Raw genomic sequence first — 24,807 nt, 5'->3', positions numbered from 1 at the left:
GCAATCAGAGCGTGTGAGGGGCAGAATCGAAAGATCAATATATTTCAAATGGTGCCAAATGATCTCGGATGGTAGCCAGGTTGAGAATCACCACATCAATTTTCCACAAGTACAATCACTTTATCCTGTTTAGCCCCATGTCTTTGTCCCTGCTTTCAAATAATGTCCATGCAAAAGAGAATTAAAGATCCTGATTCTGGTGGTCCACTGGTTAAGAGTGTGCCTGCCAATGCTGGAGAGATGGGCTCAGTCCCTGGTCTGGGAAGATGCCCCATGCCACAGAGCAGCTAAGCCCATGTGCCGCAGCTTCTGAGCCCATGAGCTGCAATGACTGAAGACGGCGTCTTTAGAGCCCGTGCTCAGCAACAAGAGAAGCCATCGCAATGGGAAGCCCTCTCACCGCAACCAGAGAATAGCTCCCATTCCCCGCAACTAGAGAAAACCTGGGAGAAGGCGATGGCACCCACTCCAGCGCTCCTGCCTGGAAAATCCCATGGACGGAGGAGCCTGGTAGGCTGCAGTCCATGGGGTCATGAAGAGTCAGACATGACTGAGCGACTTCACTTTCACTTTTCACTTTCATGCATTGGAGAAGGAAATGGCAACCCACTCCAGTGTTCTTGCCTGGAGAATCCCAGGGACGGGGGAGCCTGGTGGGCTGCCGTCTATGGGGTTGCACAGAGTCGGACACGACTGAAGCGACTTAGCAGCAGCAGAGAAAACCTGTGTGTAGCGATAAAGACCCAGCACAGCCCAAAATACACAAAGACATACATATCTGGGCTTCCCTCACAGCTCAGTTGGTAAAGAATCTGCCTGCAGTGGAGGAGACCCCAGTTTGATTCCTGGGTCTGGAAGACCCGCTGGAGAAGGGATAGGCTACCCACTCCACTGTTCTTGGGCTTCCCTTGTGGCTCAGCTTGTAAAGAATCCACCTGCAATGTGGGAGACCTGGGTTCAATCCCTGGGTTGGAAAGATCCCCTGGAGAAGGGAAAGGCAACCCACTCCAGTATTCTGGCCTGGAGAATCCCACAGACTGTATAGTCCATGGGGTCACAAAGAGTCGGACACGACTGAGCAACTTTCACTTCACATACGTAGTTTAAACAAGACACTGAAACCATTATACAAAAAGGCCCTAACTCTGGAGTTGGTGAGCTTGGAACCAGTTGCGTGAGATTTGGCAAAGCAGTTAAGCTCTGGGGGCCTTCACTTTACCATCTGTAAAATGGGGATAAAATCAGCAGTGTCGTAAGGTTCTCGTGAGGGTCATTCATTCAACAAATACTTCCTGAACGTTCACTCCGGTGATCAAAAAGTCAAGGAGACAGAGCCCCTCTCGCTGGGAGGTGCGTGTCTGTCCTGGAGCGGAGGGTGATGTGTGGTGTGCATAGCGGAGGCCGGAGAACACAACCGGTGCTCCGTACCGCCACGGCTCTTGCCAGGATGTTACTATGTTACACGATCATAACATCTCTCGTGGAACCTCATGCTCCCCGAAGGCAAGAACTGGCCATCTCGGCTGGTGCTTCCTGCAGAGACCAGACAGGCTCCACCCTCAGCGGACCTGCGGCCCACGTGGACCAGGACAAGGGTGGGCTTCCCCCTCTACTGGGAGCAGGGGAGAGTGGGAGTCTGAAAGAGGAACGCCTCTGCTAGCTGTCTCCCGGGGGCGTCAGGAGGGCCACTGTGTCCCACCCTTGACCCCTCGCCTGCCCTCCTGGGAGGTGTCGGCTCCATCCCTCTGCCCACAAGCCCGGCGGCCACCACCCCTGACACGGGCTACACAGAAGGGCCCTTGTTAGCGCTGAAAGGACCGTGTGTTCCTCTCCCTGCCAGGCCTCCCCTTCTCCCCGCAGCCAGAACACACAGCCGCGCACACCGATGGACACCCAGACACACCCGCCCGCCCAGCAGAAACACCCAGCACAGTCCACCCTGCCTGGGAGATGCCAGCGCCTGCCTGTGCACCCCGAACCCTGGCCTGGAGCCACAGGGACGGAGCCTCTGTCTGTGCCAACTTGAGCTTTTGGAGTGCTCTGAGAGGCAGAATTATTCTCCAGCTGAGAGACAGAGGCCAACACCCTGGGATTCCCCAAGAAGGCCGAGAGCTGTCCTAGTTCCAAGTCTCGGCCCAGGGTTTCCCAGAAAGGCCCCCTGGGAACCCGGCTGCCCTCCCTGGGGATGTCCTCCACCTGGCTCCATCCCAGAGTGGAAAGGACCTTGCATCCTCAGCATCTGGGGGTTCCGTGTGGCCCCAGGTTGCCTCTCCTGGGTGGGGCTGGCTTCTCACACCCGCCCCCGGGGGTGGGGTGGGGGGGACGCTCACATGCGGCTGCTGGGCGGGATCTTGCGGCCATCCCGAAACCAGGTCACCTGCGGCCGCGGGAAGCTGGAGATGCGTGGGGCACGGATGACAGCGGCCTCTCCGTGGGAGACGCTCTGGTGCTTCTCGCCCTCCTCGAAGCTCCCCATGTCTGCGGGAGGGAAGAGCACACGTAGGGGTCAGCGACCGGAGGTCAGCAACCGAGACTGCCCGGCTCCTGGGTGGGGAGTGGTGGGAGCGCAAGGGAATTGCAGGGCAGACACAGGGTGGCCACCGGGGAACGGCCGCCGCGTTTGGACCACCTCACGCGGCCCCCTCACCCCCTCCCTCACGACGGTGTGCTCCGCTTGGTGCTTTTGGGCTTTATATCCATTTACGCCTGTGTGTCCATGAATCAGTGGACTCATTCAACAACCAGGAGACGTCAGTCATTATTTCAAAGAGTTTACAATGGAAAAAAAAAAAAAAACCATCTGAAACACGCTGGTTGACGTGTCCAATAGCATGTACATGGTTGGGATGGGGCAGAGGCAGGATGTGAACTCAGACCCCGGAGTCTGTCCCTGGTCCCCTGCCCTGTACTGTGGCAAGGGTTTAGGTGTGGGGTGAAAGGCACTTCTGGGGGCCAGCTTCCTGGCCCTTGTGTGTGAGCCTACACAGACGTGTCAACACAACATCATGTTGCTCCCTTAGAAGCATGTCTACCCCGTCAGCAGACAGAGAGGGAGCCATGGGTCCCAGCTCTGATGTTTCATCAGCCCGGAGGAGAACGGCAGAGATGCAGGTGGGAAGGCTTGATTGCCCACCTGCCTGCTGGCGTCAGGGTGGGCTTCGACTCTAACAGCAGAGGCTTATTTATTTCAAAAAAGAATGTGTATATTTATGTTGTGCTCATCCTCAGCTACTAAGTCATGGCTCACTCTTTGCGACCCCAGGGACTGTAGCCTGCCAGGCTCCTCTGTCCATGGGATTTTCCAGGCAAGAATACTGGAGTGGGGTGCCATGGCCTTCTCCAGGGGATCTTCCCAACCCAGGAATTGAACCGGGGTCTCCTGCATTGCAGGCAGAGTCTTTACCAGCTGAGCTCCCAGGGAAGCCCATATATATATATATGCATATATAAGTCAATCACTTAGCTGTACATCTGAAACACGACATTGTGCGCCAATTATACTTCAATTAAAAAAGCTGGCTGCACCAATATTTACCCCCATCCAACACGCCCCTCTTACACTGTGACTGACACTCCTCCCACTGAGAGGTGGGGGCCATGTCCCCTCCCCTTGAATCTGAGGGATCTGTGAGTACACTGGTAGAATATGCTGGAAGTGATGCTATGTGACTTTCCAGGCTAGGTCATCAGTAGGATATAGCTTCCACCTGGCTCTCTGGACACTCCTGCTTGGAATCTTGCTGCCACATTGTAAGGGAACTCGGTCTAGCCCACACGGACACAGGAACAGCTTTTGTGCAGAGGATCCGAAGTCCCAGACGACAGCCAGCATCAACCCTGGACACGTGACTGAACATGAGCGCCCTCAGGTAATTTTAGTCCCTAGCCTTTGGGTCTTCTAGTTGAGACCTCAGTCATCAAAGAGCAGAGACAAGCTGTTCCCATCATGTTCTGTCCAGACTCACAGAATCTGTGAGCAAGACAAATAATTGCGGTCCACCCCCTGGAGAGGGAAATGGCAAACCCCTCCAGTATTCTTGCCTGGACGATCCCATGGACAGAGGAGCCTGGCAGATTGTAGTCCATGGGGTGGCAAAGAGTTGGACATGACGAGTGACTGAGCAGTGCCTGACGTCTGGGGTTAATTTGTTATGTAGCCATAGAGACAGGAAGAGTATATTAAAGTGGTGAAACTGGGTCTAATATTCATTGTATCAGAATACTGGAATCCTATGCATTTTTCACAGTTTTAACATCAACCTCTCCAACAAAGATTCCCTCCGCCACCCAAATAGTTGCTGACCCTACACCAGGTTTCTTTCTAGTTGGACTTCACATGGATTTTTCATTTCATCTGCATAGTAATACGACAAAGCTCAGTTTTCCTAAATGCGCATCTTCTAGTTGTTCACTAATTTTTATTACTTGGCTCTGTCTATAAAAAAATTGCATCAATAAATCACATTGATTTCAGTCTTCACAATAATTTTATCTATTTAAAAAACTTTTCACAGAACTCTGAAGATATATTTGAACAATTTAAAGCAATTTCATGGTAATAGTGTTTCTTTCTTCTCTCTCGGGTTTTATTAGCTCCATTTCGTCAGTGAGGAAATTAAAGCTCATGGAGATAGAGTGGTTTATCCAGCTTGAGCAGTCAGGGCCGGGCCGGCCAGCGGCCAGCGAGCGTCCGGACTCGCCCCCTGTCTTGGCATGCCCTCGCCTCCTCCACGACTTAGCCCCTGCATTCAACTTCTTCATACACCTTCTTTATCCCTTTCTGCGACACTGAAATCTTCATGAGGCAGTTCTATTTAATTATATTCATGAGGAAATCCTTCTAAGATACCTGGCCCCATACTCTGCACACAGCAGTTTCTCTCTAAACTCATCAAATACCGGGACTTCTCTGGTGGTCCAGTGGCTAAGACTCCTGGCTCCCAAAGCAGGGGGCCCGGGTTCAATCCCTGGTCAGGGAACTAGACTGCAGATGCTGCAACTAAGGCTCAGGGCAGTCAAATAAATACGCGTTTAACAAGTCACCCAGTACTCTCACGGACAGTGCCGAGTCCCCTCCGTGGGTCAGGCAGGCTCTGCGACAGGTGCTGGGAACTTACGGCAGGGTTAGGGGAAAAATCACAAGAACAGCAACCGGCAGCCCCGCAGCGGCACATTGCGACAACAGTTAGGGCGGAGAAACAAGGCTCCTCTATGAGAGGAGGCATCAGAGAAAGTCTCCCTTATCTACTGGGAGGTGGGGGAGGCTTTGTCTAAAAAACGGTTTCTGTCTGGTTTTCGGCGGTGCTGGTCTGCGCTGCGGGCGGGCTTTTCTCCAGCCGCAGCGAGCGGGCGCTCCTCGTGGCGGTGGCTGCTCCAGCTGGGGGGCAGGGGCTCTAGGGCCCGTGGGGATCCAGCAGCTGTGGCTCCTGGCCTCGTCGCTCCGCGGCACGTGGGGTCCTCCTGGAGCAGGGATTGAACCTGCGTCCCCTGCGCCGCACAGGTGTATTCTTTACTGCTGAGCCACCAAGGCGGCGGGGGGGAAGGCTTTTTAAAGCAGCGCTATATAAAGGGTAGGTGTGAGCCGCACGCGTGTGCGTGTGCCCCTGTGTGGTTGGCAGTCGTAAAAGTCCAGGAGGAGGAGAATGCGTGAAGACTAGGAGGCAGGAGAGAAGAGCTAGTTAGAGAGAATTTAAAAAGCGCCTGTGGGGTCGGCTGGTGGGTTTGTGCCGTGGGTGGACGGTGGAATAGATGGATGAGTGGCTGGATGGAGGGATGGAGGAAGGGAGGGATGGAGACACAGGTGACTATGTACATACGGCAGGATGGACGGGTGAAGGGCGGGCAGAGCTGACCTTGGTCCAAGCCTTGCCGCTGCTGCTCCCATCCACCTTTCCATCTCACAATCTCCCCTCGCTGTGGCTCTGAGACCCCCGAACCCTCCTGATTCTCTCCACTCACTTTGCCACCTGGGCTTGCTAGGTCTTCCCAGGGAGCCCCTTGTCTCTGCTCATGGGACCCAGGGCACAGGTATGTGTGTCCCGAACACCAGCTGCAAGGGGGCTGCTCAAGGAAAGGCTAGAGAGAAGTGCACGCTGGTGGAGCTGGGGGTCCAGGATCTCCTAGGGAAACTCACTCCCACTGAGGTGGAAACACAAGGATTTATTTACTGCACTTCCTCTTGGCGATGCATGCTGGTGAATAAAGCATACCGTGCCTTGCAGCTCTGATCTAATGCCCTAGGAATTTCCCTGAGAGCAAAGATGTATAGGCCTGGGGCCCAGCTAGACGGGGCCTAAAAATTATTCCTAATGTCTTTGTTCTATCTTAAAAGGTCCTGTAAAGCATGCATTCCACTTCAGAGTATATTTACCGCTTTTAGCTATTTTAAAATAACTTTTAAATAACTTTAGTTATTTTTAAATAACTTTTTTTGGCCATGCCATGCAGCATGTGGGATCTTAAGTTCCTCAACCAGGGATCGAACCCGTGCCCCCTACAGGGGAGGCGTGGAGCCCTAACCACTGGACCACCAGGGAGGTCCCACTTTTAAAACAATTTCATCATGAAGTATGTCATGCATAAAAAAAAGAGTGAATATAATTTTACGAATAGTTCAAAGAAGAAGAATAAATGCTCACATAGCCACCACTGGGAAAGGCTGAGGGCAAGAGAAGAGGGCAACAGAGGATGAGATGGTTGGATGGCTCAATGGACGTGAGTCTGAGCAAACTCCAGGAGATGGTGAAGGACAAGGAAGCCTGGCGTGCTGCAGTCCATGGGGTCGCAAAGTGTCAGACACGACTTAGCGACTGGACAATAACAGCAACAACAACCCACCACCCAGTTTAAGGAAGAGAAGACAAACCAACCTCACCTTCCTCCCCAACAGCCTCCTTCTCATCACTGCCGCGCCCCCCAGAGGTCTAATTGCCATCTTGGATGCTCTGTCCATTATACCATTGCTCTCTTTCTTTCGAGTTTCCCCGCATATAGATGCATCCTTGAACACTTTTATGGATAATTTAGCCTGTTTCGAAGCCCTCTGGATTATCTTGTATGTCATCCACTCTGCAATGTGTTTGTTGGGGGCTCCACCTCTGTCCTTGTACTTGGCTTGGTCATCCTCAGAGCTGCCTGGGTGTCCGTGTATCAAGACAGTGTGGTGCTGCCGCAGGCGGGCTTGTTATTGATGTTTTGGTGTCCTGCTAAGAACAGTCTCGTGTGGGCCTGCTAGCACTCGTCGCTGAGAGAATCTCAAGAGGATGTGCCTAAAGGTGGAAGGGTTGTAGGCTGTGCACACATCGATCTTATGAGATAAAGCCAAGCTGTTTTCCAGATTCGCATCAATCTGCCAATTCACACTCCCGTCAGCAGTGGTGGGAGTTTCTATTAACACCTGGTCTTGCTAGGCTCTTTGGTTTTTGCCTGTCTGGTGGACATGGGACGGTACTTCATTGTGGTTGTGAGTGTTTCTTATGAGGCTGCTATTTCTCCATCCAGTCATGGCTCTGACTCCAACCATCCACGACTTCCACTGCATCCTAAGTGACATCCAAACATCCAGCTGCATTTGAGAATGTCACCCTCTGTCCCCAGGGCCCCACCTCCTCAGCCATATCTCCTCCCTTCTTCCACATTTAACAGTCCACTCAGGTTGAGGATTAAGAAGAATGGGCCGACCGCTGGCATTCTGGACATCAACCCCAGCCCACGGGACAGTGGGGCTGATGCCCTCAGCTCTCATTTTGCACAGGGGCTGCTAAGTTGCCTCGGAGGACAGGGAGCAGGAGCCCTCGGCCCTGTGATGGGTAGGCGGGGCTTGTTGCTGGGGCTGGGGGTTCCAAGTCTGAGCCATCGCCCACCCAGGGAGGCTGGGATACCGTCAGGACATTGCTCAGGTGAGGAGGACTAAGAGCAGCCTATGGAAGCTGGGAGGCCTGGCGTGCTGCGATTCATGGGGTCGCAAAGAGTGGGACACGACTGAGCGACTGAACTGAACTGAATGGAACGAAAGCTGGATGCCGACTCCAGAAGGTTCTCCCAACCTTCTCAGCCATTTAATCCACTTGCTGCATGCCAGAAATTTATGGCAGCTTCACAAAAACAAAGCGACTCAGGGTGGGGCCAACACGGGAGATGGGGGTGGGGGGCGATGTTTTATCGACTTCTCTCTAATTGCTGTAATTAAAAACACGTAAACAAGCTTTTTGTAACGACTTTGCCATCATCATTAGTGGTTAGCACAGCTGCCTTATTAATTTCCCATTAGAACCCGATTCACAGCCCTTCTTTGGAAAGTGGGGGGTGGGAGCCAGGGGTGGGGCCTGCCGGGCCTGATCTGACCCAACCCCTCTGCTGAACCCCCAGGACAAAACCCTCCCACCCTGGGGGGCAGAACTGGTAAGAAGGGAAGATGCGGGGTCTGGAGAAGCATCCGTACCCTACCCATCCTCAGAACGGCAAGCACCTGGGTGACAGTGTAAACAGGAGGGACAGACAGATGCAGGCCCGGGAGAGCCCCAGGACTGCGATGGGTGGGGGAGGGGAACGATTTAAGGTGGCACCCACTGTCAGGGTCCTGCAAGCAGACGGTGAGTCCCTGAGAGGGTGTGCCTCCTTAAATTTTCCATTCTCCTCGCCTCACCCTAGTCCCAGCCCTGGAGAGCAGAGGAGATCAGACAGAAAGAGAAAGGCTGTGGATGCCTATTCCAGGAAGCCTTCCCTGGTTGGCCTGGCAGAGAAGAAAATGTACTCGTCCACCCCGAGGGTTCTCCGGGCTGGGGGCCTTTCATGATGGTTTGTGTGCACTGATTGTTTAAAATCTTTATTGAATTTCGTTACAATTTTTCCTGTTTTATGTTTTGGTCTTTTGGCCTCCAGGAGTGTGGGATCTTCCCTCCAGAGACCAAGGATCAAACCCACACCTTTTGATTAGAAGGAGTCTTTAACCACTTGACTGACAGGAAAGCTCCTTGTATGCACTGACTGATTACTCATTATGACAGCCCAGCTAGGTAGGCACTAACAGTAGCATTCCTTTTTTTACAATGAGGAAACGAAGGCACAGAGAAGTTAAGTAACTAGCTCAAGGTCACACAGCCAGGGATAAGTGCGTGCTTGCTTGCTCAGTCGCTTCTGCCGCGTCCGACTCTTTGCGACCCTACGGGCTATAGCCTGCAGGCTCCTCTGTCCATGGGATTCTCCAGCCAAGAATACTGGAGTGGGTTGTCATGCCCTTCTCCAGGGGATCTTCCTAACCCAGTGACAGAACCGGGGTCTCCCGCATTGGCAGGTGAATTCTTTACCTCTGAGCTACCAGGGAAGCCAAAGGATAGGTGAGGGGAATTTGAGCTCAATGTTTGTTCTTGGGTGGGTCCATGGCTGGGTCCACGCTCCAGTCTTTGGTTGATGGGGGGAGGAAGGAGGAGGAAGATGGTAGAAATACCAGCTGTGGGACCTTGGGTTGTCCCCAGTTCACTTTTTTTTTTTTTTAATTTATTCGGCCACATCGGCTGTCAGTTGCAGCACGTGGGACCTTCCTTGATCGGGTGGAATCTTTTGTTGCAGGGCATAGATCCCCTACTTGTGACGCGGGCAGCACGTGGGCTCCTAGTTCCCTGAGCAGAGATTGACCCCACGTCCCCTGCATTGCAAGGCAGAGTCTTAACCACCAGACCACCAGGGAAGTCCAGTCCTCTGACCTTTCTGAGGCTGTTTCCCCCTCTCAAGATGTAGCTCCCGGGACACACCTTCCTACCTCGGAGACCTGCCCCCAGGGACCCACGGAGGGAAGACATTTGCACGACACTGGAGGGTGGGGGGTTGGGAGGCTCCTCTGTGGTTCCTCGGCATCTCCTTAGGGACGCGCTGTCCAGCTTGGACCTGTGGCTCTGATTGTTTTGCAGGGTCTTGGGTGTGTGCTCACCTTTCCAGGGGGACGGAGGTTGTGCTTCCTTCTCCACCTGCAACCCCTCCATTCCCCAGGTGCCCAGAGCCCTAAGCTAGTCAGCGGCTAGATCAGGGCTGGAATCCACGCTTCCTCTCCCCATCCCCACGAGGGTCATGACCTGGCACGTGAAGAACCCTGAAGCCCTCTGTCAGCACTTTCTGTCTGCTGGTCCCAAAGCAGGGGACGGGGGTTTGATTCCTGGTCGGGGAACTAAAACCTCATATGCTGCAACTAAAGATCCCATGTGCTGCAACGAAGACCAGGCACAGCCCTCAGCTGCACACAGGTGAACAAAGAGGCAGACCAATCCAAAAACACATTTGCACACTCACATGCATGAAAGCACACCCACACTCGAACACAGACAGACACACTCCTAGGCTGTCTGTGGCCGACCCATGGCTGCCTCTGCACCGTTGGGTTCTGGGAACCCGCTAAACGGAGCTCCGTGGGAGCCCTCCAGCCGGCAGCCCTGACCTGTCATTTTAATTCAGGGCTTTCCCGCTCCTCTGAGGAAGCCGAGGTGTCCTTAGTGCTGATTTACGGGACAGCCGGTTCTCCGCTTCTGATGACGGCTGCTCTCCATAGTTATTGTAAACGCTCCTCGCCTCACTTAAGGCTTCCTTCTCGACTTCTCTCTCCTGCTTCCCTCCAAAGCAGCAAGCTCTCTGCTGCGGTAAATCCGAGTCAAGCCCTAGTGGGCCCTGCATGAGGGGCTATCTTTAGTTTTTTTCTTTTTTAGAAGGCAAGCTACTTTCTTTTAAAATTTTTATTATTTTTAAATTTTATTTTTGGCCATGCCCCACGGCATGTGGAATCTTAGTTCCCCAACCAGGGATTGAACCTGTGCCCCTCCTGCATTGGAAGCTCAGATGCCTAACCACTGGATCACCAGGGAAGTCTCAAGGGGGTCTTCTTTGTAAAAAAAAAAATCAGGGCTCATTAAGGTTTCCCACACTCCCATGGCCCATTGGGCAACCTTAGATGTCTCCCCCTAAAAACCCCAGAATGAAACGGCCCACACTGAGGCTTATTTCTAGCATACGGGGCCTGTGGGGTCTGCAAAGGGGATACTGAGTCATGGTCGGGGGTGCGGGTGGAGCTGATTGGTGCAATGGGTTCTTCTGAGGCTTCTCTCTCACCCCTCATCTGAGGACGTTCTTCTGGGTCCTGGTGGCAACGAGGGGAGGCTGTCACCTGAAAGGCTCAGCGAAGGCCTATTCCTTTACCCTCTGCTCCCTCCAGGAACTCTGACTGCTCACCTCCCCTCTCCCTCTTAGAGAGCTGAGACCCACCATGAGGCATCTGGCAGCGCTTCCCGAGACTGTGGGGACCTCCAAGCTCTTACTGCTTCAGGGCTGGGCAAGCTGGACGATGGAAAATTCCAGGTTGTGGGGGCGTGTGCGTGCCACATCTCCTCAGTCGTGTCCGACTCTTTGGGACCCATGGACTGTAGCCCTCCAGGCTGTTCTGTTCATGGGATTCTCCAGATAAGAATACTGGAGTTGGTTGCCATGCTCTCCTCCAGGGGATCTTCCCGACCCAGGGGTCGAACCTGCACCTCTTGCACCGGTAAAGAAGCAGGCGGCTTCTTTACCACCAGCACCACCTGGGAAGGTCATGGTGGGGAGGGGGGATCCTGGGAAATCTGCCAAGAAGACCCTGGGGAAGTCTGCCATTATGAAGATTCCCCAAGTTGGAGGCCAAGCCCAGAGGAGACCTTCAAAGCAGGTGGCAGGCCTCCTTTTCAAAAAAGAAGCAACTGGTCCCTTCTAAAGAGTGCTGGGGACTTCCCTGGTCGACCAGTGATTAAGACTCTGCCCTCCCAACGCAGGGGACACAGGTTTGATCCCTGGGAGGGGTACTAGGATCCCACGTTTGGCACAGCTATTAAAAATAAATAAAGGAGTGCTGGACTCACAGCCAGCAGAGGTGTGCCATGTGTCAGCAGTGTGGCTTTGAGAGCCTGAGCCTTGGTTCCGTCCGCTGTAAGTGGACGGCACCAGCCCGGATAGCGGGAAGGGCCTCCACGAGCACCCACCAGAATGGAAGGCCAAGGCTGGGGTTTGGCTCTGCCTAGCGTGTGGCCGGTGGGCAAAGACCCTGCAGACGCTCTCCACTTCACGGGCCCCCTTTCCCCGGCCCCACGCGGTACTCACAGGCCACCTGGACCTCCGTCTGTCGCTGCAGCAGAGCGCCCATCCGGTTGCGCACGATGCAGCGGTAGAAGCCGGCGTGGGTGCGGTCCAGGCTGGTGATCACGTACCTGGGGGCAGACGAGACAGCCAGTGAGCAAGTCAGGCAGCCGCGGGGACGCAGGGTCAAACTGGGGGTCAGAGGTTGCCACATCACCCTCTTCCATGACCAAGGGCGCCAGGGAGCCCTCAGCTGTACCATGGGGCTCACAGCAAGGTCCTGTAAGAAGATCCCTTCCAAAGGCTCTGGCTCAGGTGCCTAGGAGCAGGCCTGTGCTCCAGATGCCATCCGGGCAAAGCCACCTGGGCAGGCTGCGTGGCTTTCTGTACGTGTGGCCCCATGGCCAGAGTGCATGAACACAAGGGGGCCCCAGGGGATGCTCTCAGGGAGCACCTTACTGGCCCCAGAGCTGCAAAGTCTGGTCCTGGGAGGAGGGCAGCTGGAGAGCAGGTGTGCGGTGCACTCACCCAGCTGGGGGCAGGGAGGAGGCCAGGCTCAGTCTGCGAGGAGCTTCTGGCAGTGAGACGTGGCAGGTGGTGGGTGCTCTTGGGTATGGAGGGGCTAGTTCCCTTGGCCCCCACCCCATGATCTCCCTGCTGATCTGGGCAGTGACTAGCCCAGCAGCAGCCTCTGAGGGTCCAGGGGCTGGTGCCTAGGATGCCTCCCCTACTCTTGGGTGTCCTCAGCCTTACCCAACTGACTGGGAACAAGCTCACTGCACCCTGCCACCAGGCTATGCCAACCCTGGAACAGAGCAACCTATTTGTAGGCATTGCCAAGATTTCTTTTGCATGAGTTCTCATATGAGCCTACCACCGTCACCATCACCATCACCACCATCAGCACCATCAGCACCATCATCACCACAATCATCACCATCATCACCACAATGATCACCATCATCACCACCATCACCACCATTACCACCATCATCACCACCATCACCACCACCATCACCAACACCACCATCATCAGAATCATCACCACCATCATCAGAATCACCACCATCATCACCGTCATCACCACCATCACCACCGTCATCACCACCATCATCACCACCATCACCACCATCACCACCATCACCATCATCATCACCACCACCACCATCATCACCACCACCATCACCACCATCACCACCATCATCACCACCACCATCACCACCATCATCAGAATCATCACCACCATCACCACCATCATCACCACCACCACCATCATCACCACCATCATCACCACCATCACCACCATCATCACCGTCATCACCATCATCACCACCATTATCACCACCATCACCACCACCATCACCACCATCATCACCACCATCACCACCATCATCACCACCATCACCACCACCATCACCACCATCATCAGAATCATCACCACCATCACCACCATCATCACCACCATCACCACCATCATCACCACCATCACCACCATCACCACCATCATCACCACCATCACCACCACCATCACCACCATCATCAGAATCATCACCACCATCATCACCGTCATCACCACCATCACCACCATCACCACCATCATCACCACCACCACCATCATCACCACCATCACCACCATCACCACCATCATCACCGTCATCACCACCATCATCACCACCATCATCACCGTCATCACCACCATCATCACCACCATCATCACCACCATCATCACCACCATCACCACCATCACCACCATCACCACCGTCATCACCGTCATCACCACCATCATCACCACCATCACCACCATCACCACCACCATCACCACCATCACCACCATCACCACCATCATCACCACCATCACCACCACCATCACCACCATCATCAGAATCATCACCACCATCATCACCGTCATCACCACCACCACCATCATCACCACCATCACCAGCATCACCACCATCATCACCGTCATCACCACCACCACCATCATCACCACCATCACCACCATCACCACCATCATCACCGTCATCACCACCATCATCACCACCATCATCACCGTCATCACCACCATCATCACCACCATCATCACCACCATCATCACCACCATCACCACCATCACCACCATCATCACCGTCATCACCACCATCACCACCACCATCACCACCATCACCACCATCACCACCACCATCACCACCATCACCACCATCACCACCACCATCACCACCATCACCACCACCATCACCACCATCATCAGAATCACCACCACCATCATCACCGTCATCACCACCACCACCATCATCACCACCATCACCACCATCACCACCATCATCACCACCATCACCACCATCATCACCGTCATCACCACCATCATCACCACCATCATCAGAATCATCACCACCATCATCACCGTCATCACCACCACCACCATCATCACCACCATCACCACCATCACCACCATCATCACCGTCATCACCACCATCATCACCACCATCATCACCACCATCACCACCATCACCACCATCATCACCGTCATCACCACCATCATCACCACCATCATCACCACCATCACCACCATCACCACCACCATCACCACCATCACCACCATCACCACCATCACCACCATCATCACCATCATCACCACCATCACCACCATCATCACCATCATCACCACCATCACCACCACCATCACCACCATCACCACCATCACCACCACCATCACCACCATCACCACCATCACCACCATCACCACCATCATCACCATCATCACCACCATCACCACCATCATCACCATCATCACCACCATCACCACCATCATCACCACCATCACCACCATCACCACCACCATCACCACCATCACCACCATCACCACCATCACCACCATCATCACCATCATCACCACCATCACCACCATCATCACCGTCATCACCACCACCACCATCATCACCACCATCACCACCATCACCACCATCATCACCACCATCATCATCATCACCACCATCACCATCATCACCACCATCACCACCATCACCACCATCATCACCGTCATCACCACCATCATCACCACCATCATCACCACCATCACCACCATCACCACCATCATCACCGTCATCACCACCATCATCACCACCATCACCACCATCACCACCATCATCACCACCATCACCACCATCACCACCATCACCACAATCATCACCATCATCACCACCATCACCATCACCACCATCATCACCACCATCACCACCATCACCACCATCACCGTCATCACCACCATCATCACCACCATCATCACCACCATCACCACCATCACCACCATCATCACCACCATCACCACCATCATCACTGTCATCACCACCATCATCACCACCATCATCAGAATCATCACCACCATCATCACCGTCATCACCACCATCATCACCACCATCATCACCACCATCACCACCACCATCACCACCATCATCAGAATCATCACCACCATCATCACCGTCATCACCACCATCACCACCATCATCACCACCATCATCACCACCATCACCACCATCATCACCATCACCACCATCATCACCGTCATCACCACCATCACCACCATCATCACCACCATCATCACCACCATCATCACCGTCATCACCACCATTACCACCATCATCACCACCATCACCACCATCACCACCACCATCATCACCATCATCAGCATCATCACCACCATCAGCACCATCATCATCATCATCACCATCACCACCATCATCACCATCATCACCACCATCATCACCACCATCACCACCACCATCACCACCATCATCAGAATCATCACCACCATCATCACCGTCATCACCACCATCATCACCGTCATCACCACCATCATCAGAATCATCACCACCATCACCACCATCATCACCACCATCACCACCACCATCACCACCATCATCAGAATCATCACCACCATCATCACCGTCATCACCACCACCACCATCATCACCACCATCACCACCATCACCACCATCATCACCGTCATCACCACCACCACCATCATCACCACCATCACCACCATCACCATCATCACCGTCATCACCACCATCATCACCACCATCATCACCGTCATCACCACCATCATCACCACCATCATCACCACCATCATCACCACCATCACCACCATCACCACCATCATCACCGTCATCACCACCATCACCACCACCATCACCACCATCACCACCATCACCACCATCATCACACCATCACCACCACCATCACCACCATCAACAGAATCATCACCACCATCATCACCGTCATCACCACCACCACCATCATCACCACCATCACCACCATCATCACCACCATCACTACCATCATCACCGTCATCACCACCATCATCACCACCATCATCAGAATCATCACCACCATCATCACCGTCATCACCACCACCACCATCATCACCACCATCACCACCATCACCACCATCATCACCACCATCACCACCATCATCACCGTCATCACCACCATCATCACCACCATCATCAGAATCATCACCACCATCATCACCGTCATCACCACCATCATCACCACCATCATCACCACCATCACCACCACCATCACCACCATCATCAGAATCATCACCACCATCATCACCGTCATCACCACCATCACCACCATCACCACCATCATCACCACCATCATCACCACCATCATCACCGTCATCACCACCATCATCACCACCATCACCACCATCACCACCATCATCACCACCATCATCAGAATCATCACCACCATCATCACCGTCATCACCACCACCACCATCATCACCACCATCACCACCATCACCACCATCATCACCACCATCACCACCATCATCACCGTCATCACCACCATCATCACCACCATCATCAGAATCATCACCACCATCATCACCGTCATCACCACCATCATCATCACCATCACCACCATTATCACCGTCATCACCACCATCACCACCATCATCACCGTCATCACCACCATTACCACCATCATCACCACCATCACCACCATCACCACCACCATCATCACCATCATCAGCATCATCACCACCATCACCACAATCATCACCATCATCACCACCATCACCATCACCACCATCATCACCACCATCACCACCATCACCACCATCATCACCGTCATCACCACCATCACCACCATCATCACCACCATCATCACCACCATCACCACCATCATCACCGTCATCACCACCATCATCACCACCATCACCACCATCACCACCATCATCACCACCATCACCACCATCACCACCATCACCACAATCATCACCATCATCACCACCATCACCATCACCACCATCATCACCACCATCACCACCATCACCACCATCACCGTCATCACCACCATCATCACCACCATCATCACCACCATCACCACCATCACCACCATCATCACCACCATCACCACCATCATCACTGTCATCACCACCATCATCACCACCATCATCAGAATCATCACCACCATCATCACCGTCATCACCACCATCATCACCACCATCATCACCACCATCACCACCACCATCACCACCATCATCAGAATCATCACCACCATCATCACCGTCATCACCACCATCACCACCATCATCACCACCATCACCACCATCATCACCATCACCACCATCATCACCGTCATCACCACCATCACCACCATCATCACCACCATCATCACCACCATCATCAGAATCATCACCACCATCATCACCACCATCACCACCATCATCACCACCATCACCACCATCACCACCATCATCACCACCATCACCACCACCATCACCACCATCATCAGAATCATCACCACCATCATCACCACCATCATCACCATCATCACCACCACCACCATCACCACCATCACCACCATCACCACCATCATCACCGTCATCACCACCACCACCATCATCACCACCATCACCACCATCACCACCATCATCACCGTCATCACCACCATCATCACCACCATCATCACCGTCATCACCACCATCATCACCACCATCATCACCACCATCATCACCACCATCACCACCATCACCACCATCATCACCGTCATCACCACCATCACCACCATCATCACCACCATCACCACCATCACCACCACCATCACCACCATCACCACCATCACCACCATCATCACCACCATCACCACCACCATCACCACCATCAACAGAATCATCACCACCATCATCACCGTCATCACCACCACCACCATCATCACCACCATCACCACCATCATCACCACCATCACCACCATCATCACCGTCATCACCACCATCATCACCACCATCATCAGAATCATCACCACCATCATCACCGTCATCACCACCACCACCATCATCACCACCATCACCACCATCACCACCATCATCACCACCATCACCACCATCATCACCGTCATCACCACCATCATCACCACCATCATCAGAATCATCACCACCATCATCACCGTCATCACCACCATCATCACCACCATCATCACCACCATCACCACCACCATCACCACCATCATCAGAATCATCACCACCATCATCACCGTCATCACCACCATCACCACCATCACCACCATCATCACCACCATCATCACCACCATCACCACCATCATCACCATCACCACCATCATCACCGTCATCACCACCATCACCACCATCATCACCACCATCATCACCGTCATCACCACCATTACCACCATCATCACCACCATCACCACCATCACCACCACCATCATCACCATCATCAGCATCATCACCACCATCAGCACCATCATCACCATCATCACCATCACCACCATCATCACCACCATCACCACCATCATCACCGTCATCACCACCATCATCACCACCACCATCAGAATCATCACCACCATCATCACCGTCATCACCACCATCATCACCACCATCATCACCACCATCACCACCACCATCACCACCATTTTCAGAATCATCACCACCATCATCACCGTCATCACCACCATCACCACCATCACCACCATCATCACCACCATCATCACCACCATCACCACCATCATCACCATCACCTCCATCATCACCATCATCACCACCATCACCACCATCATCACCACCATCATCACCACCATCATCACCGTCATCACCACCATTACCACCATCATCACCACCATCACCACCATCACCACCACCATCATCACCATCATCAGCATCATCACCACCATCAGCACCATCATCACCATCATCACCATCACCACCATCATCACCACCATCACCACCATCATCACCATCATCACCACCATCACCACCGTCATCACTACCATCATCACCACCATCATCACCACCATCATCAGAATCATCACCACCATCATCACCGTCATCACCACCATCACCACCATCATCAGAATCATCACCACCATCATCACCACCATCATCACCATCACCACCACCATCACCACCATCAGCACCATCATCAGCATCAGCTTCTCACGATGATGAAACAGCTGCCACTTTCTGAGCACCACCTGTGCTTCACATGCTGTATTAAGCGCTTTTCATTCATTTCTCTCTCTCTTTTTTTGCTGTACAGCTTGTGGGATCTCAGTTCCCCGACCAGGTGTGAAGCCTGGACCCTTGGCAATGAAAGCACAGAGTCGTAACCCCCGGACCTCCAGGGCGTCTCTCCATTCATTTGTTCACCTCACACAGCAGTTCCCAGACTACTGGACATCATGGACCAATAACACTTAAGCCATTTTAACACATTTTAATCTGAAATTTTGTGTCATGCCCACGACACTAGCTTCACTTCCTTCATTTTATGCGGATGGGGAAGAGGGTAGTAGGTCTGAATTTGAGAGTCTTTTTACCTAATCACGCTACTAACCCTATGGAGGGGATACTTCTACTATACCCCCACTTTAGAGGTGAGGAAATTAAGGTTCAGAAATACCCATCATTGACCTGTGGTTTCTGAGGCAGTAAGAAGCAGTGCCAGGGACCCATGGAACCTCTCTGACTCCAAGCCCAGCTGCTAACCTGCTCAACACTGACGTGCATGCAGGCATGCTTAGTTTCTCAGTTGTGTCCGACTCTTTGTGACCCCATGGACTGTAGCCCGCCACGCTCCTCTGTCTACGGGAATCTCCAGGCAAGAATACTGGAGTGGGCTGCCTTTCCTTCCTCCAGGGGGATCTTCCTGACCCAGGGACAGAGCCCACATTTTCTGGGTCTCCTGTATTGCAGGCGGGTTCTTTATGGCTGAGCCACCCGGGAAGCCCGCAGCACTGACATTCGACCACACAGGACCCAACATTCGGGTCTGGGACGGCATGAGCCCCAGACTCACAGGTGGGTGTGTGCTAAGCCTGCTCTGACTCTGCAGCAGTATCACCCAGAACCTCCTGGCTGTCCGAGTCTCTTATCTCTGCCCCTGGTGACAGCTCTTATCTGTCCCTCACTCCTGTGCTCAGCGTGATGTTGGGAAGATAGCGGGTACCCAGGCTCTGGCAAATCTCCCGTTCTCCCCCTCCCCCACCCTCAGGCCCATCACAGGCCCATGGCTCCCTGGGGGAGGGGGAATGACAGCTTTGGATAAACCGTTCTGGTCTTAAAACCGATGAAGTGACCTGGCAGGGAAGATAGAAGGAGAGATTGACTGGAAAAGCTCTCTATTTTTAAAAACGGAATCAGATACTACTAAAAAGCACCAGGGAGAGAAAAATGAACAGAAATGACCAAACTCACAAAAAAGATGCTCGGCCAGTGTCACAATGAAAGAAAGTCCAATCAAAACAAGACAGTATTCAGATGGCACCAAATTTTCTTCTACGATTATACCCACAGCTAGAGCGAGGTGGAGGTGAGGCTGACCACAGATAGGCTGATGACAGAGTAAGTTGGTCCAACCTTCGGGGCAGAATCGATCCAAATCAGAATATTCAAGTCTTCTGACCCTGAGGCTAGACTCCAGGGAGCTGGCCTTTTATCTGTACTTACAAAAATGTGGCAAAAACCAGGTATGAGGATGTTCACTGCGGTTTGCTTGTAACAGCAGAGACAAATGAGAACCAGAAGCAGCATAAACATCCATCAGAAATGGAATCGAATCGAGTAATAACGCTATAGCCATAGAACAAACGAAGAACACCTCTATGGGACAAGACAGAACAGCCTCCAAGACATACAAAGCACGCAAAGGAAGTCGAAGCTGGAGACAGGGGATATTTATGGAAATAAAAACATGAGAAAGTAAAAAGCTAAATAATATCACAGCTGAGTATTAGGGACATGAAAGAATGTATTCTTATCTCTTGATAAGTTATTTATTGATACAGGCTGCCAAATCCTTAGTCTAATGTTTAGGATCATAAAAAGAACTTTGAGTTTGTGAGCCAAAAACAGTCAAGGAACAGTGTAAATTGTATAACGTGTAGGTAAACTGGAATAGTGTGTATTTGTATATATTTGCACACACACAATCACATATACGGGCTTCCCTGGTGGCTCAGTGGGAAAGAAACTGCCTGCTGATGCAGGAGATGCAGGTTCAATCCCTGGGTCGGGAAGATCCCCTGGAGAGGGAAATGGCAACCCACTCCAGTATTCCTGCCTGGAAAATCCCATGGCGGGAGGAGCCCGGTGGGCTACAGTCCATGGGGTTGCAGACACGACTTGGCGATTAAACAGCAACAATAATCACGTACCCATTCTGGCTTGGACATAAACATTTTTCAGGATTCTTCATCTCTTGCCTTTTGGGAGAAGTATTGAAGACTCAGAGGAAGGTAAACTTCTGCCTCTGGAGTTTATGTCTTTCTGCACCATCAGAATGTTCTTTATGGTGTGCATATATTGCTTTTATTTTAAAAATAAAATTAAAAAATGCACTTTGAGCATATAATGTCAGTATACATTATAAAAAAGACACCAGGGACTCATTGGATCTGGGGTTTGTCTGCTGGTATCGGTGATGCGTAGTGAAATTTAAACTTTAATAAAAGTTGATTTCAGCGTAAAGCACGAGTTCCTTTGCTTCAGCCAGGAAGCCCCAGGCCCCACCTGGGGCCCTGAGGAAGAGCCGTGGGTGCGGGTCTGCCCCTCCCTGAGACCAGCGGAGGAGAGCTGGCTCTGGGCCCCACCTCGGCCACCTCTGTGGGAGGGGGTGGGCATCCTCATTCCCGCATCTGTGGTCGGCCGTGGTGTGGGGTGGAGCCCCTCTCCCCGAGCTGTCCCTGGTGCTCCCCTCCCTGCCTGGGAGAACTATTTCTGGCTTGTAGGCAATATTATTTAAAGTAACAGTGCCGCCCACTGCCTTTCCTACCAGGGAAACCCGCTTCGCTCCACCCAGACTGCCTCCCCGTGGGTGGAAGAGGCAGCTGGCCAGCATCTCGATTTGCAAATCCAGAGCGGCTGGTGGCATCACAGCATCGGAGCATCCAAGATAATGACCCTGACAGCTCCTCATGCCCCACAGGGCTCTCTCCTGGGCCCCGGGATGCCCACAGCTCTATCTGCCCCGCCCACCTGCGGCTGCCGGCCTGGCAGGGAACTGGAGGAGCCCAGTCCTGTCGAGGTTACTTCCAGGGGCAGGGGATGGCTGAAATGCTTTGTGAGGAGGGCGCACACGTGATTGCCTGGCACTAGAGGGGGCGCTGGGGCTTCTGATGTTGAGGAAACTAGGCCTGACATCTGCTTCTGCGCTTTTCAGGGGTTTGACCTGGGCAAGTGATGGAAAGGCACAAACCTCAGTTTTCCCATCTGTAAAATGGGGACAATAATGGTTATCGTGTACATGTATATGTATGGCTGAGTCCCTTTGCTGTTCATTTGAAAGTATCTCAACACTGTTAACTGGCTATACTCCAATACAAAATAAAAAGCTTAAAAAATGGCCACCGTTTAAAAAAATTGAAGTATGGCTCCTGTACAATATTATAGAAGTCACAGGTGCACAATGAAGTGATTCAGTTTCTAAAGGTTATCCTCCATTTGGGGGAGAATGGGCACATGTATCTGTACGGCTGAGTCCCTTCACTGTTCACCTGAAACTATCACAGCGTTGTTAATCGACAATATGCCAATACAAAATAAAAAGTTAAAAAAATAAAGGTTGTACTCCATTTATATTAGTATAAAATATTGGCTCTATCCCCTGTGTTGTACAGTATATCCTTATAGCTTGTTTTAAAGATTTGTTTTTTTGATGTGAACCATTTTAAAGGCTTTGTTGAATATGTTACAATATTGCTTTTGTTTTGGTTGTTTGGCTGTGGGGTATGTGGGATCTTAGCAGTCTGACCAGGGGTCGAACCTGAACCCCATGCATTGAAAGCTGAAGTCTTAACCACAGGACCACCAGGGAAGCCCCGCTTTGTAGCTTATTTTTTACCTGATAGTTTTTCCCTTTTAATCCTCTACTTCTTTGCTACCCCTCTCCACTTTCCTCTCCCACTGGTAACCGGCCTCTAGAGCTGTGAGCTTGTTTCTTTTTTCATTATATTCACTATTTTTTAGATTTTATATATAAGTAATGTCATATAGTGTTTGTCTTTCTCTGGCTTATCTCACTTGGCATAATGCCCTCCAAGTCCATCCATGTTGCTGCCAATGGCAACATTTTCTCTCTTTTTCATGGCCAAGTAGCGTCCCACTGCATGGAAATACCACATCTTCTTCATCCACTCACTGGTGATGGACACTGCGGTGGCTTTGATTATGGCTGTCTCTGATGTAAGCCCCGGACTCACGTGCCTTGCACACGGCAGGTGCCATGCCTATGCCTGTCACACGAGGGTGCAAATGGATGGGTCACTGGCGGGGCGTGGAGAGCGCTGGGGTGAGGTGGAGAGGGTCAGAGGAGAGGATGGAGAGGGTGCGGAAGGACCCTGCTCCCTACCTGAGTGAGACACAGTAAGACAGCCATGCCAAGCAGCAGGGGAGCACAGGTTCCCCGGAAAATTTGTTGGCTCCCCGTGGGAGTGAACCCCAACTGTCTCAGCCGCCCACCGCGGATCTGCCATATCCGCTGGCTTCCTCACCCTTTAAAAAAAAATTCAAAATTTTTATTATTTACTTATGTGGCTGTGTCGGGTCTTGGGAGTTAGTTGCATCATGAAGGATACAGCTCCCTGACCAGGACTCGAACCCTGGGCCCCTGCATTGGGAGCTTGGAGTCTTAGCCACAGGACCACCAGGGAAGTCCCTTCTCATCCTTCCTACTGGTAGAAGGTTTTGTCTTGGTCCTCAGTTTCTGGCAGACCCTGTCCCCTGGCCCCCTTCTTCAAGGACACTGGGGACAGCAAAGGAATGACCCCTCCTTTTCCAAAGGCTGCCCCCCCCAGCCTCTTGGTCACCTGTTTGTACCCTCCTCCTGGCTTGTCTGTCACCTCACTTTCCATCCAATGAGGAACAGCTGCAGGGGTGTGGGGACACCTGGATTTACCTGTCTCTAGGCCCCAGCACAGGAGCACTTATTTATTAATTATAGGAAATATATTCCTGGGGTTTAAAATTCAAAGACTAAAAGAAAAAGACACAGCGCACCTCTCTCCCATCCCTGCCCCCAGGTGCATGGTTATCCTCAGCTCCTAACACACACACACACACACACACACGAAACCACTGTTAGTTTCTTGGGCATCTTTTCAGAATTATCAGGCAAATGCAAGTAAATTCCTCATAAGGTGAGGAATCTCCTGGCTGGGAGAAGCTTGACTTCCTCCCAGTTAAAAGGAGCAGGTGGTGCAGAAAGA

The 24,807-nt window shown here is 52.3% G+C and overlaps 1 protein-coding gene across 1 annotated transcript in view; it reads right to left on the bottom strand.

Annotated features, from left to right (window-relative positions):
• SDK2 (sidekick cell adhesion molecule 2) overlaps positions 1–24,807 on the bottom strand; it is a 161,183-nt gene that overhangs the window by 105,550 nt on the left and 30,826 nt on the right. Inside the window, exons 6-7 of the mRNA XM_068977528.1 lie at positions 12,109–12,215; positions 2,331–2,478 (exon numbers count right to left, since the gene is read on the bottom strand). Of these exons, the coding sequence (XP_068833629.1) occupies positions 2,331–2,478; positions 12,109–12,215 (255 nt within the window). The remainder of the gene's footprint in view (positions 1–2,330; positions 2,479–12,108; positions 12,216–24,807) is intronic.

Source organism: Capricornis sumatraensis, chromosome 8 (genome assembly GCF_032405125.1).
Source record: "Capricornis sumatraensis isolate serow.1 chromosome 8, serow.2, whole genome shotgun sequence".
In the NCBI taxonomy this organism is placed as follows: Eukaryota; Metazoa; Chordata; class Mammalia; order Artiodactyla; family Bovidae; genus Capricornis; species Capricornis sumatraensis.
The sequence above is the reverse complement of the archived record's forward strand: the minus strand, read 5'-3'. Positions and strand labels throughout refer to the sequence as shown.